General features: G+C 43.9%; 1 protein-coding gene across 1 annotated transcript; it reads right to left on the reverse strand.

Annotated features, from left to right (window-relative positions):
- Nucleotides 1–254: 254 nt before the first annotated feature.
- Nucleotides 255–11,554, reverse strand: xkr6a (XK, Kell blood group complex subunit-related family, member 6a). The gene is given in 6 exon segments (XM_022197714.2): nucleotides 255–363; nucleotides 365–786; nucleotides 789–802; nucleotides 3,802–4,219; nucleotides 4,923–5,119; nucleotides 9,904–11,554. Coding segments are annotated over 6 exon segments (1,704 nt in total). The 5' UTR covers nucleotides 10,491–11,554; the 3' UTR covers nucleotides 255–297.
- Between the last annotated feature and the right edge of the window lie 4,812 nt (nucleotides 11,555–16,366).

Genomic DNA, 16,366 nt, shown 5'->3' on the forward strand with positions numbered 1-16,366 from the left:
AAGAGACAGAAGGATCGAGAGAGGAGGAAGATGGACTTCAACCCTGAAGCAGCTTGTTGAGGTCCATGGCCATGGACTCGGGCACGGTCGAAGGTGCCTGCAAGGAATGTGTGTTGTATGTGTGTGAATGTGTGACAGATTGCTTTTAGTGTTTGTGTGGCTTATATCGAGTGCGACTTACCTGTGTCTAAATCTTCTCTAAATCTGAACATCCACGATACATACATGTTTTTATTGGGCTCGTGTGTGCTGCAGTGTGTTACCGTGTGTGTGTGTGTGTGTGTGTGTGTGTGTGTGTCAGAGTGAGGACTCATACTGCAACAGTTCATACAGCAGGGGTCCGTCACGGTAGCGGATGCCCACAAGCAGCCGGCGTTATGTACTGCAGGATGTTTATAGTCCTCCGCAGGCGCCTGTCTACGTAGTGGGCGTCCCACGCTGGGTAGCGCTTCCTGGGCATGTCGATCTTTATGAGCGGGCCCTCGGGCTTGGCGGTGGGGGGCGCGGACCTCACCTGGAAGACGGGAAGACACGTCTCGGCCACATCCTCCTCTGTCTGGGACTTGGCCATGTGGGCTGGGGTTGGGCGGGGCAGTGGGCGGGGCCGACGGGGGCAGAGGAGGCCCCAGAGGAGCTGGGCGCAGCAGGATGAGGCGGGGCTCGGCTGGAGGTGGACGGTGGCCGGGTGCAGGAAGCCGTAGTACAGCAGCATGACCAGGACGCCGCCGGCGAACGTCAGGTAGACGCTGCACAGTGCTGGGACGGCGTAGGAGTCGGTCAACGCTGGTCCCTGTAGGCGTACCTGCAGGACGGTGGCAACACAAGGGTTAAAGTCAAGCTTGTGCACTTACCGACGCAAACAGTGCAGCGTATAACAAGTAGGGATACACTGATTATCAGCGTGGCCAATTATTGTGGCTGATATTTGGCATTTTTCTGATTATTACTCCGCCAAGGAATGATGGAGTTATGTGACAATCAGGGTACGTTTGCCTGTCTGCCTGTCTGTTAGCAACATTACTCAAGAAGAAAAGCACTCAGAGAGCACAGTTTTCTGCCAAGACTGTTCATTCCCTGACCTTGTGCTGAGCACAGGCGTGTGTTATGCATGTGTACATTATGTACGGATACCGAATCGCATGACCTAAATATGTAGCGGCCACCGTTAACTGATTGGACTCGGAAACACCCCCACAATTTAATCAGTTGTTCCTTGTCTGATTTCAAATAAATGGGCAGTGGTCGATTTGTTGTAGGATCACAATCGTGATTGTCAGCAGGCAACTGACAAAGCATTCACTTGTCATAGTTACGGTGACGCTGTGCCAGCTGCTATCTCGCGGTGGGAAATTCTCAACAAATCCGTGGATCCAGACTATAACTGGATCATCACTGCCAAAGTCTAATGAGGTGGTCCTTGTATCATTTCTGACCTTCCCTGAAAATTTCATCCAAAACTGTTGGTCTGTTTTTGAGTAATGTTGCACACGGACAGACAGACAGACAGATTCGCAGACAAACGTACACCAGTTGTCACATAACTCTGCCGCGTTCCTTTGCGAAATAATGATTTCTGCTACAATTTTTTCCAAGGTTTCAGCCGTCGGAAATGATGCAACAACAGAGCAGGAGTACTGTTTTCTCTGAGTGCTTTTCTTGTTGCTATCTGTGTTCTTCTTGACTGATTATTGCTCCAATAAATGTGCTGTTTCAGGTGTGATGCAGCCTCCTCTCTCTGTCTGTAGTCTCAGAAATGTCTCTCAAGCAGCAGAAACTGAACAGGAAACACAAGTCATTGCCAAAAACCAGGAAATCAGCTCCTCTCACAGTGGCTACGGATATGCTCACGTCTAAATTAGAAGGCAGCCCCAGATTAATCTGAAACAGAGTCTGGAAAACAATAAATAATAATGTTTGAAGATCTGAACCTCAGTGAGCGATAAAAGTGACAGAACAGTGAAAGATTAAGAAAACAGAAGAACAGCAGACGTAACTGTAAGAGACAAACTGATCAATCTCAGTCAGTCTCACATAAACAAAGGAGATCATCCTAATTTAATCACTCTTATTTCTGTCTTACATATTTAGTTAGAGTTAACCTTAGTAATGAATTAATCTCATTATCAATGATAGTTTATCTGCTATCACATGCTGTTACAACATTACATCAAATGTATGCTGGCTCAAAATATCAGTAACAGACAATAATTGGCCCTGGAAAACCGCTATCGGTCGATCTCTAATAAGTACATTAACGCCCTGTTTCTTTTTCTGGATTTGCTGCTGCCTCCTACACACATTTGAACATGCAGTTTTAAAGGATAAGGGTAAAGGCCTCTACATTTTTATTACTCTCAAACAATTCCATGAAAAGACCAAAATCAATACCATGTTGTTCTGTCTCTCCATGCGCTGCCTGTAGCGCTCTGCACCAAGCCTTCCTACTGCCTTCCTCAAACGGGACTGAAGCGAGCATTTGTCGGGGACTATTTAGTTAATACACGTTTATTCCTCTAGTGAATATTTATGGCATCTGCATGGTGTGTGTGGGTTTGGAAAAACAATGGAGCTCTGTGGCACAGAGGAAGACGAAACAGTATGTCAGGCTTTACCTACTGATAAGACCAGATTAATATTTGGTCCGTGTTTTTGATAATTAGAGAAATGTCAGCACACTTTCTCGGGGAAGCTGGCTCCCTCGTGGCGTTCAAATCTGCACTTGAAATCTGTTTGTTCTTATTGTTGATGAGAGTTGGATTTGGATTGTCATACTGTAGCTTTAGTGTAGTTCACATTCAGCCAACTGGCTCATGATTGCAGCCTTATTCTCACTGGTCTTTGACCTGCCATGTCTAGATTTTAACCTTTTCAGATTCCATCCTCACTAATTAACCCATTTTGAGCATCAATGGTGGAATTAACTAAATATTATTTTACTTTTCACTGTTCTACATTTATCTGGCAGCGTTTGTTGCTTTATAGATTAAGATTGTGTGCACCAAACATATGAAGAACTTATAAAATACGATGTCTTGTTATACATTGAGCTGCCCTAAGTTCAGCTGAAATGATTGGTTGATTATTTAATTCATTGGCAACTATTCTGATAATCATTTAGAGCTCATATGATGACATTTCTCACTATTTACTAAAGCTTAGCAAACCAAACAATCAGTTAAATTATGGGGAAATAATCATGAGACTAATTTCTAATGAAAATAGGAAGCATTTATCTGCATTGACTTTGACTTTTAATCCTTTTAATATATTTTCATGATAACATTTACGTACTTTAACTTAAGTTTTTCAATGCAGAAGACTTTTAGAGTGCGATGTTAGTAATTTTACTTAAATAAAGAACCTGAGTACATTTGTACCTTGGTGAAGAATGTCTTAATCTCTTCTGTACATTTTCACAAACCTACTTCTTCCAACTTTTGTCTTGAGACCTAATTTATTCATCTCATTATGTTCCTAATGTTAAATTCAGGTTGAACTTGCTGTAGTGTAACTGTTGGACTTGTATTTCTCTTGTTTTTTCCTGTCCTCTGCTTTAATTGCACACAAAACCACGCAAAGAGAGCATCCTCTCTTGTGTTTTCTTCTATTTTCATCTTCATATGCAGAGTTATTTTCTGTGTTTTCTTTCTTCTTCCAAACAGAAAGCCCGCTGAGACATCATCGCCGTCTTTTACTACAGGCCCATGTAGCCAAGATTTCTTCTGTGATATTACATCAGTTGCATCCAGGATGTAAGAAAATGCAAATGACCGCTGCTGCTGCATTCTTGGATTTACTCACCACAGGCCGGTGAGGATGGTGTTCTCGGCCAGCACCACGGTGTAGTACGCCACCATCCTGTAGCGCGTCCGGCCCTCCTTCACGTTGAACCAGCAGAAGATGTAGACGATGCCGACCACCATGTTGAACAGCACCTCCTCCCACTTGGACATGCAGAAGTCGGTGCCGCCATGCACCACCCAGAAGGCCATGGCGCACCAGTGGAGCACCACGAAGATGCCGAAGTAGATGTGGAAGAGGGAGGCAAAGAGGGCCAGTGAGAGGACGCGGGACGAGATGGTGAAGAGGCGCCAGAAGAGGTGCAGCAGCGCCCCGCGGTAACTCATGCTGCGCTGGTCGTCACGAGAGTCTCGCAGGAGCTTGTGGTAGGAGGCCAGAACCCAGGCGAGGGAGAGGAGGGAGGCCAGGGAGGAGATGCCTGCAGGGGAGAGACACAGAGGAGGGTTACGAAAGAAGATTTCAGACACATCAGAGCAAGGTAAAGTCGTGTTTTCAAGGTTCGTGAAGTATATTAACACTTTATTATGACTCACTGGGGGTGTTTTGAGTAATGATGCGTATCCTTAAATAAGAGGTAGCGTGTGACACAACAGTAACATTTGGTAATGACGCGTAATGCTCTCAAATGTAAAGTTATTTTTAATGTCCCAGATGCTGTGTGCATACACCCCCCTTGGACTAGTCACATATTTGCATTAAAGTAAGAAGGTGTCCCAAAACTGCGGAGTGATCGGGATGAATAACACCAAGTGGGTGGCCGCCTAGATGATACATTGCCTGGATGAATAAGGGAGAGGAGGGAGAGGGAGTTTGGCTAGCACATCCCCCGAATGTTTCATGATTGTGCTTTCTCTTCTCGGATTACCTGACCGAAAAATGAAATAAATAAAAAAATGGTGTGAAAATCCAGAAGCGGCACCATCTGCAGCCACACATCACTGAGCACAATGTGCGGAAATTGCTAATTACTGTTTGTGCAGCTGCTGATTTGTATGTGCTTTGTTGGCAACACGAAAACACGGTATTATGGTGGTAAACGTGGCGGCAAGTTGGGAATGTTCATGCAGAGCTGATCTGTGTGGATTTTGCAGACAGCACCATGCGGCCCGAGCTCCACCTACACTGCAGCGTCTCGGCTCGGTTCTCCTGGATCATGATGCAGAGCTGCAGGACCAGCTGAGGCGCCGACTCCAGGAAAGTCTCCAGCAGTCGCAGCATGTTTACGTCTGCGTACTCGAACATCATGGCCCAGTACCACCGCCGCTGGTGCTCCTTCTGCCGACGCGACATGACGCCCAGATACAGCGTCCGGATGTACCTGCAGGAGGTTCAGAGGTACAAACATACATTCCTCAGCCTCATTCAGTCAAGGTTTTTCCTTTAGTTGTAAACTTCATGGGCATCTAGCAATGTCAAACAAGTCAAGTGGTCAAGTGAGCATATGGTTAGTTTTTCAAGCACAAGTGCCACAAATGCTGCCATTTTCTCTGTAAAAGTACATGTAAAAGACATGTTTTTATTTCAAACATTCCTTAAATGACAGATGTTAGTCACTATTTTATCGTATATAATGCAGAGGCATTAATTCAAATCCTGAATGGACTAGATGTAAGTTTCTTGCCACAAAACACAGATATAACAAATCATCAGATGCTTAACCTTCCTGTTGTCCTCATTTACGGGCACCAAAAATATAGTTTCCTTGTCTGAAAAAAATCCAAAAATTCAGCAAAAAAGATTACCGAATTTTCTGAAAATTTGCAAGACCTTCAGGAAGAAAATTCCAATCATTCCTTAAAAGTTTAACTTAAAAGTTTTATTTAAAAAAAAAAAAAAATCCCCCAAATTTGGCAAGAGAATTCTTGTAAATATTTTCAAAAAATGAGTGAAAATCTTCCAAAAGAATCCTGAAAATATCTTAAGTGATTACATATATATCAGTCAAACTTGTAATATTTTCTTTAAGAACATTCATATAAAAATCAACCAAAATCCAGCGAAATTCACTTTGATTTAAGCAAAAACTTGGTTTTAAAACATCTGACTTTTCAGAATAAGACAAATCTACTGGTTCCAGCTACATAAATGAAAGGGTTTCATGCTCATTTTTGTTTTTGACATCATGTATGATAATAACCTAAATATGTTTAGATTTGGGATGTTGGTTAGATAACAAAAAGCATCTTTAATAGGTCAGCAACGCAATAGTAGTGGCTATTTTCACTGTTTTTCATGGTTTATTGACCTGCTGATTTCGCCAAGATCAGTTTGTTTGCTTTGAAATTCTCCGCCTGCTGAACTTTTAAAACTTTTCTCATTGTGAAATCTTTCAGAACTCTCTAATTTATGTCTTTATTTGTAATTTTCTGACTCAGATTGATTTGATTGTGTTCATTGTCATATTTGTACTTACCCGTACTCAAACTCCTCTGCCCTGTTCTCATTTTATCTGCTGCGTCTGGCGAGATTTCTTCGATAGAACAACCACTTGACTAATCACGATAAATAATCAGCAGATGATGCAATTATGAATAAAAAATAGCAATCTACTGCAAATAGCAGAATGACAGATCCCAAGATAAAAACAGCTTGCTTGTTGAGACATCGGTGACTAAAACAAAATCCAAATTTGGAGCATGTGAATCGTGTCGCATTTATTTCACGATTTAGGACTCATCTCTTCATGTTAAGCAATATGAGAGCAAAACTGGTTTTCAATAAGTCTGTTAAAATGTTTGATTAGTGCAACGTGAAGATCTCAGTCAAACCAGCTTTAAATGTTCTCTGTTTAAGGTCCAGAAAATTTTTATTGTGACACCGGTGGGTGTTGCTCTGCTAAAAACTGATTAGGATCAATTATAATTATGTCTTTCTGTATCACATTACCTACTCTGTGTCCTAGATTATAACTAATCCAGTTGTTCTCCAATTGAATTAGCTTTAAAAGATCAATTCAGCTCAAATAATGCAGCTTTCCACTGACTGTAGCTCCGACTGTGTGACCAAAATAGTATTAATGCATCAAAATGACTTAATTTCATTCACGAGGGCTACATTTTAGGGATTACAGTCATTAGAATATTTGGAAAAGAGAGAATTTCTTTATTTTAAATTGAAAATGGATCTATAAATCATATTAATTACAGTGTAAATGAGGAGTAAACAACAGAAACAATAATCTGAGCTTTTTTTTTTTACAAGAAATGTTCAGAAACACCCGTTTATGTTGTCACCACAGATGTAAAGTTCTGTGCATTTCATTTAGATAAAAGCAGCTATTCAAACGGGGGCAATACAGCTTTAACAAGAAGAGCACAGTCAGTTTTTTTGGCACATCATGTTGATCGATGAGGTTCGTCTATAAATTATAGACTAGATGTGACTCTCCAGCTCTGGCACAGCAGTAAAACAAAATGTGATATTAGTCTGGCGATGCAAAACTGCTGTTCTGATTTCACTAATGTTCTGTCTTTGTCCCTGTGTTTGTGAACTGAACGCCCTGCCAGTGTTGACCCGAGTTTTCCTACAATCCTGTTTGTCCAGACCAGCTTCTCGAGATTAAATGTTTGTGTTGTGCTTTCAGTCGGTCACTTGTTCATGAGCAAACACTTTCACACACCAGTCTAACTTTCTCAGAAGTGGTGGCATTTAGCTTCATCTGAACAACATTTGCAGCCAGTTCTCTCATTCATTTCACAAAACCTTTTGGTTGCAGTTTGATGTTCCAACAAAATCTCCTGTAAATGCTAATAATTTAAATCGATTTCTCATTTTCCACCCCTTCTTTTGCCTAATTTGACAAATAAAACTACTTAAATTCCAAAAACTGTAACCTGGTCGTTTAGAAATCACAGTTTGCCCAGCAGATCGGCTTCGTTTCCATTGTTTCCAACAGTCTGCAGCACATGTAGCAGAGTAGCGTTTTGCAGCAGAGCAGATGGTGGCGCCAAGTCAAATGTAAGAATATCAGCTGATTAATCAATAGTGCAGTTTTCCACTCCCAAAAAGAAAAAACAAAACGGTGTCAGCATCTCCCCTCCAAACATCCATTTTTGGATTGAGCTCAAACCTGAACATCTAACTATGAACCAACAGCCATGATGAGAAGTTGATCTATACGTACTGAGCTCATCTCTGTATCTGGGAAAGTACAGCTCATGTGGGTGGACGTAGGCAGCGAGTTCAATTAGAATGCCTCAGGTCACTGGCTGAGCGTGTGTGTGCAGCCATGTATGCACATGAGTGCAAATAGCACTCTAATGGTACCCCTCCCCTCATCACAGCTGTACGTGCTTCTTCATCGTAAACGGCTCTGTGTGTATGACTATTACAGCCCATATGGTTTGAAACATACCAGCCTAATTCACACACCATAAATAATGCAGCATGAGAAGGAAAACGCTCCCATGTGCACACATGCCCCTCACACACGGACACTGCTGCTTCATTTAAATCTGCATTGACGGTTGCTTTAAAATGAGGTACAGACCCCAAAATGCTGCATGTCCTTGACTCAAGATCAACGAAGGATAAACAAACCACCGTCATTTTAAAAAAAATTCGTAAACAGAAAGTCATGTCTTTCATATTCACGCTAAAGGTCGAGGTTTTTCTTGTGCCACTTGACATGGAAGGTTGTGGCTTCAAACCATATGTGCCGAATACAGTAGATCTTCCACCCCACCCTACCCCCACCACTCTCACTTTCCCTCTTCCCTCTCGCTCTCTTTCCTCTCCCCTCCCCCTGTTTTTTTTGCCACTTTGTGTACACCCTCATCCCCCTCTTCAGCTCTCCAGCTCCAAGCTTTCTGTCTCAATCAGGCCGTACCATTTCCTCGGCTACAACTACCCCCTTCTTCTCCTTCTTCCTCCTCCTTCTCCTGCTCCTCCAGGTGGGAGAGTCCATTCTGCAGGCCAAGGGGTGTGATTACTGGGAAGAGGTGGAGAGGAAAGGGGGGGATGGATGGAGGTAGAAGAATAGAAAAAGAAGGTTTGTGTGCAAGGAGGGGGTTGTTTTAACAACTACAACCGGAGCAGAGGAGCTGAGTAGCACAGCAGGACGTGAACACACAAACACACACATCACTTTGTACATCTCGCTGCCCACCCAGAGGCAAGTGGACACCATTAAGGAGTTTTCAGAGTGAACACTGTCCTTGTATGGAGGAGGCTGGAGACAATCTAGCACACTCCTGCTACTACTACGACCGCTTTGCAACGCTTTATACATTTGTATGAATCGAGCAAAAAAGTGTATGTGTGTGCAGCAGAAAGAGGGGGCATGTGTGTGTGTGTGTGTGTAGTCTTTTAGCGCTACAATTAGCACCTAATCTTGTCCAACTGTGCGTATACATGTGTGTGTGTGTGTGTAGTAGAGAGAGGGAGGGAGATAAACAGTGAGTGTGTTGCCAGAAGCGCAGATGCTTTTCCTCTTTGTACTCTCCATGCATGCTGACACTCACGGGAAGAGCCGTGACACCGTTTTTCCACTGGTCACACACACATGGACACACGCATTTACACAAACGTGCACACAGACATAAGCCTGACTTCTCTGTTCTCCAGCTGAAGTGAGGAACCCTGAGTGAGACGCTCTCCATGGTGCTGGATGTGGATTCAGAACCATGGAGAGCGCTTCAGTGTGTTTTATTTCATCTTTAGGTAAAATCAAAGGTTTTCTGTAAAGTGTGTCAAGGCTCAGTCTGAACTAGTGCACTTGTAGACAGTAGTGTCACTTACTTGCACCCTCTCTGCCATACATGCTGCTCTTTTTCAATCTGAGCTGCTGAATTAACTTTTCATGAGATGACCCGAAAATTAAAAAAAGTTCAGCGAGTTTGTCTGTGGGAGGACTGTGTCTCTCTTCATATCTGTCTGTCATTCCCAGATACTAACTCAAGCGCAGGAGAGGTCACAGAGAGTCTTTAACTGTCACTGTGAGGCAACATTTCCTCTCTTGTAGCTGCATCAAGTAGACATCCCACTCTACCCATTAGCAGCAGTCAGTGTGTGTGTGACACTGTGTGTGTGTGTGAGAGAGAGAGTTGTGTGTTTGCAGGTAGAAATCAGGTGTGTGTTGTTGTTTGTGTTGTGACCTCCTACCTCCACACTTGTCCCAGCTGGAGGATGTGTATAGTGGCCTGCCACAGCCAGATGGTGGCCAGCTGCAGGCGGTCCCTGCCGGGATACAGGCAGCCCAGAGCCACCGTGCCCCGCTTGGTCAGCCCCTCCACCTCGCCGAGCCCCCCGCCGGTGTAGTCCTGCACGAACCAGCGGAAACTCAGAATCTGGACCAGCACCGACGGCACCAGCACGAAAAAGAGAGTGAGGCCGAACCAGAGGTAGTCCTGTCTCTGGTAGTAGTCCACCGCCAGGAACAGGTCCGTGCCAACGTCCCAGAAGAAGACGAGGAGGGCGAGGATGATCCAGAGGCAGTCCAGCCACAGCTGCTCCCGGGGCGGGCAGTGAGTCTCCCGGATGCCGACCCCTCCGGCAGGCTGGCCCCCGCCGAGCAGAGAGCCGAGGCAGGCGGAGCGGCAGCCCCAGTAGCAAGCCGAGGAGCGGCAGCACTGACAGATGTGGATCGCGGCGGAGTCCAGAGGCTCCTCGGCGTCAACATCGTACAGCTGGGCGAAGCCGCCGCCGCCGCACCCGACCCCGGCTTTGCCGCCGTCGGACTGCGCGGCCATGTTCCCCTTCCCGCTCCTGCCCTCCTGCGAAACGCACGACAACCGCACCGTGGTGCTTTCTCGCGGGGCGCGGATTCCACGTCACTTCCCAGATACCTGCTGTCCCCTTCCCTCTCGCGCCGCGGCGACTGCTGTGTCTCTTTCCCGCCCGGGGCGCGAGGAGCCATCAGAGCCGGCGGCCGCGCGACGGCGGCTCCCCTTCTTCCTCGTGCGGTCCGGACACCGCCACCGGGCGCTCGCGTGCAGCAGCAGCGGAATCCGTTCCCGTTGTGGTCCAGCAGCCCTGCATCATCCCGTCCTGCGCGCGCGGTCAACTAGGGCGACGGGAGGCTATGACGTAATGCATCTCCCGCTGTTCTTAAGACGCGTGTGTGTGTGTGTGTGTGTGTGTGTCCTCTAAGGGAGGGGGGGCTATAATGTGCACCCCCAAAAGTGACTCAAGCGCGTGCGTGCGTGCGTGCGTGCGCACCGATCTCCACACTGTTCTATCTCTTCCTGTATCCTAAAACCCTCTGGAGCTCCACCGACTCCTGCCTCTCTTGTCGCCTGCACTCAGGCCGCAGCTGCCCGGCATCCGCTGCCACCCGTGTCCGCTCCCCTCCTCTTCCTTTCCGCAGCTCCAGCCCTCTGCAGCTCCTGCTTTCCCCCCACTCCTCCTTCACTTTCTCTCTCTCTCTCTCACTCCGCCCTCTACCGGATTCACCCCCGAAACCACATCTGCACACACCTACTGGGGGATGGGAGGGGGCTCCTGCTATACTGCACTGTAGCTCCAGGAACACGGTGATTGTTTTCCAATGAAAACAGCCACTTTGCTCATTCTATAGGAGGAAGGGAAAAAAATAACACAAGGATTTTCACCATCTGCCTTTTGCTGCGCCATCAATCATCATCGTTTCTTCATCCATCCCCTCTCTGAGTCTCGCCCTCCTTCACACTCTCCATGCATCCCTCCATCATCCCCTCCAGTGGGCTGCCTGCCCGGTGGCTCTGCCAGCCTAATCAGCCCTAACATATGTGTGTGTGTGACTGATCTCTGCCAGCCGAGCACACTTCAGCACAATTCTTGTAAAATTAGAAGCTGTATTTTTTATCAGTTATTTACTATATTCTCTCTCTATAGTAGAATCTAATATTTACTGTAAGTAGACGATCCAATGATACACTGTAGTATAATGCTGCCTCTGTAATCAATATTCATTTTAACTGTAGTTTCATGTAATTTACAGCATTTTCTTCTATGGAAATCTGTAAATACTACTCTGAGTTGCACACATGAGCCATAAGTAGCAATCCCAGGAAACAGGAATGTACAGAAAACATTTAAAGAACGTTTTCTGAAGGTTCCTGTATGAATTCTTAATATATATGAGCTAGAATCTCAATCTACTAACCGTTTTTAACATTTTAAAATGCACGTATCAATAATGGATAACTTGAGTTTCATGGACAGTTATCATTTATTCAAAGGCTGCAATGTGTGAAAAATGTTCTGTATTAAATACATCATAGAAATCAATAAAAAGCACATAAATTTATGTAGAAAATAAAAAAGAAATGAGACTGAACAGTGCTTCCTGAACATGCAATTTTTACGTAGCCTGCTGCTAACATCATTCTTGTTTTTGGCTCACAAAAAACATCACATTTGTCAGTATTTAGACATATTTTCCTGCGTTTTACAGTAATTTACTCCAGTGCAGCGAGACAGAGAGGCAAGAAACGTGAGGAGCTGGGATGGGCTCTGTGAGAGGAGAGGAGGGGGAATATAGAGGGACTATAGGAGAGCTGGAAGGCTGAGGGCTGGATGGAGAACGAGAGAGGGATGGGTTTAGGAATTAGAGGAGGGATGAAAGGAGTGTGTGTGTGGAGGGCAAGATAAAGATAGAAGAGATGATTCAGGCCGGAGCAGTTTGAAAGGATGAAAAGATTGACGGGGGGACAAAAAGGGAAGAAGAGAGGGGAAGATTAAGGAATTGTGGCAGGGATGAAAAGGTTGTGTCGGAGAGGAAAGGGAGGAAAAAAGGGGATGTTGTGTGTGGTGGGATGGAGCGACGGAAAAGAGGAGAAAATGGGATTTAGAGTAAAAATTGGGGAAGGGAAAACAGATAAGAGGCAAAGAAGGGGAAGATTTAGGGAGGAAGAAGTGAGGATGGGGGAGTAAAAATGGATTTTTTTTTGGAGAATGTTGAGGAAAAATAAAGCAAAAACTGAGGAATGCTGGCTATCGTGTAAATATTGTCTTTAAACCTGTCCACTGTTGTGAAGATGTAGCAATGATGTCATTAAACACACACCTAATTTATTTTTCCCTCCACACACACACACACACACACACACACACACACACACACACACACACACACACACACACACACACACACACACACACTGTAAAATATGCAAGCATGCACTGCATCTCTTTATCACACACTTTCTCAGAAGCACGTTCCTGCGCGAGCTCCTCTTGCACTTTCTCTCCCTGCGCTGTCCACTGGAGATTAGCCGCTCTGTTGTCATGACGACCGTGGCTGTGCGGCTGAAGGACGGGGCTGGGGAGGGAGTCGATGGGTTTTTCGCCGTTTGCGCACGAGCGAGAAGACAATGAGAGTGAGTGACGGCAACACTCAAAGGCTGCAGACTGTTCTCCCCGACACCTGCACTTAAGGATAATTACATCCACGTCTCGGGGAAAGAGCAGCGACACGTGACTCGCGGGGACTTAAGAATGTGAAGAAAACATGAAATTCTGGAAGTTAATAAATGACACATGCGCAGTCGGAGATGATCCACTTCTCCTGAATCATACTCAGAGAGACGTGCAGCTGCAGTCCCACCCGAAACTATGCAATATTTATCCAAATGAAAGCCGTGAAAGGAGTAAAAAGAAGCAGCAAAATCAGCACCGAGTCCCAAATGATCAAAAAATGACTCTGTTCGGAGTTGATAGGAATCAAAATGAAAGTTTTAATCTCCTCGTGATTCAGGACGATGTTAGATAAGGTGCAGGCGTAATTAAAAAGTTTTTCTGTTCACTGTTCGGGACGTCTCAGATATGCAGGAAGTGTACATCTGCATAAAGGCTTTAGAGGGAAAACAATGGGAAGTTAATTGACAAACTTAAAAAAGTTTCAGACGCACAGATTGTTGGAAAAAATACAATCAAAACACATGAAAAGCTGGGTTGTTATGGAAGAGGATGACTGGTGAGAACTTCCAGCTTTTGAAAAGAGTCTGACAGTGGAGGAAAGAAGTAGTAATTCTGTGATATGCACTAAACTGAGTAAACGTCCTGCATTAAAATGTTCTTTAAGAAATACTACAGTAAGTTAGAAAGCTCTGGCTGCCCAAACACCGTATTTTCAGACTTTTTAAAAAAACTTTTGTGCTGTCTTTTCAAAAAAAAAAATTCTCTGCTTCTCCTGTTCTGGTGTTTAAAGAGGGAGTGCAGAAACAGATGTATAGTTAATGTTTGTGTGGTTAAAGAGATGTTTTAGTTACCAGAGAAAGAAAATTCTGTTGTTTTAGACAATAAAGAAGACACGAAAGAAAAGAAAATACTGAGATATCGCCATGAAACTTTCTCAATTCATTGCCTTCATAAATAGAACTATTTCTTGTGTGTTACAAGTTTCTAAAATGTTATAATGAATATGCAAATGAGGGCAAATTTAATGAAATCTGTACTAATTTACCGAAATTTCAAGAGCAAAAAGGGGATTTTGGATATCTCCTTAAATCACTCCATAATTCTGAAGATACTGTCAGAAACCAGGGGGAAAATATATTTTTGCTATGATTTTAGTAAGATAATATTAAATACATGTGGTTTTCAATTATATATGTAACAGAAAACCTTTGGGAAAATCTTCAGAATATCAATAGGAGTAAAACTGGAAAGTTTGGTGTCTGCAAGTGCTACTGAAGTGGAGATTTTTGGCTCAGATTAGGAGAAAAATCCCATTTTGAGAAAACAACTTAAAACCACATGTGGTATAGTTTACGTCTGCATGCATTAACGTGTATTTTAGGTGTTTTCTTTCTATCTGACTAAAAGGTTTTGTAAGCAAAATGGCCTAAAATCTAAAAAATGGCCAAGTTTTTTTCCTGCAATGTCTCACCTTAAACAGATAATGTTGTCTGTACAGAACTTTTTTTCTTATCATTCTCTCACATTGCTGATAAGACCTCACTTTAATCCTGTTAGTTTGGTCGAATCTGCTGAAGTGAGAATGCATCTTTATCGTTCATGAAGTTTGGTGAACTCCCATAATTCCCATTTTAACTCCAACATGAGCAAAATCAGCCAGAATAACTCCTCTCAGTGTTTTACAGTAATATTCATTGCAGTATTGCATAATATTAGTAAAGATGCATCAACATCTAAGTGTTTTAATGTTGTAGCAGATGGAGGTGTGGCAAATTATAACTACTGCTTGATCAACTCCTACATGGATAGAGCCAGTGGGGTAAAAACACCATACTCCTATCTGAAATACAGATAAAGAACAAATTTAAAGTGACATAAAATGGCCACGCTTTAGAGTAAAAATACCTTAAAATTATACCAATAAGGACAATACTTGGGAAAGGTGTCTGTGTAGCCTCTTAACACCAACCTGACTGTCATAGAAGGAAGCAGATCTTTGAAAAATGGAAGTAGCTAATTTGGGAATACATTTTGTGCATATGTGTATGAGTTGGGAAAGCTAGCAGACTGAAGCTATAAAAAAAGTCATTATGCAGCCAAAGTGGTGTCATTTTAGATTTGTTTAGTTCAGCTAGCAGAGGCAGTTTGGTCTCTTTTTCATTGGAAATTGATGTTCCTCCTTTTCAGTGCTGTGGTAGTGTAAAAATCCTGCTTTTACACTGTTAGAATTTTAAAATGAGATAAATAAGACATTTAAATAACCACATGTATAATGTAGGGTGTAATATTTTTAATGCAATGCTGTGATTTTTTTTTGCAGCATCAAACAAATCGGTTTGAGCTCAAGTTCGTGACAATGTCAGACAGAAAATTACAGCAAAGCCAAAAACAAAAACCTTCTCCTCGCCGCACCCTGAATGAGCCATTTTCTCTTCCCGAGTTTTATGACTAATAATGAGAGGAGCCACTTAAGTGTTGATGGCTTCCTTCCTCCTGTGGGAGCAGCGATTTGTCAAGAACTAAGAACAATGCTGAGGATGAGTGGGATGGGGAGGAGATTCTGCAGCTTCTTCTCAATCGAAGGACCTTTCGTGGTTTGCTGCCAAGGTCAGTGTGCGGTGCAGCTCTGCAGCAGGCTGGACGTAGAGGGGGTCAGCTCAGGAGGAATCTCTTATTTATGAGGCATTGCTACAGGTTGGAAACACGTGGATGTCAAAGGCACTAGTAAACATAGTCGGGAAAAGAACTAACTAACTAAAATGGGAAGAAACAAGCTGTTCTCACCAGCCGAGGCATGAACAGAACAAGAGACTTTGTGCTTCATCTCCTCCGACTGTATAAACTCAGACATTGTTGTCAGCTGGTCAACAAGTCTGCTGCTGCATCATTCAGTGAGAAAGGCGTGTTCGGTTTGTGAAAAATGCAGCAGAGCGGCTTCACTGCTCCGAGTCGTCACAGGCACAAAGCAGGCATTTACATTTTAAAAAGCTGCTGAGATTTGTGACAAATTCAAAACAAGGAAAAGCAGCGAGGATCGACTGGAATGCTGTTTTGTGCTGCAAACACAAAGAATGGAGAGCAAGAAAAATAGCAAAAAAACTGTGATAATGTCCTGTGTCTGTGCCTCTTCACCATCTGTTTCCAGCTCTGTGGGAAAAAAACGATTATGGCTCAGGTTAATTAAAGAGTCTGATGTGATTGGCTGCTGAACTGTGGGTTTCCAGGG

Source organism: Acanthochromis polyacanthus, chromosome 22 (genome assembly GCF_021347895.1).
Source record: "Acanthochromis polyacanthus isolate Apoly-LR-REF ecotype Palm Island chromosome 22, KAUST_Apoly_ChrSc, whole genome shotgun sequence".
Classification (NCBI taxonomy): Eukaryota; Metazoa; Chordata; class Actinopteri; family Pomacentridae; genus Acanthochromis; species Acanthochromis polyacanthus.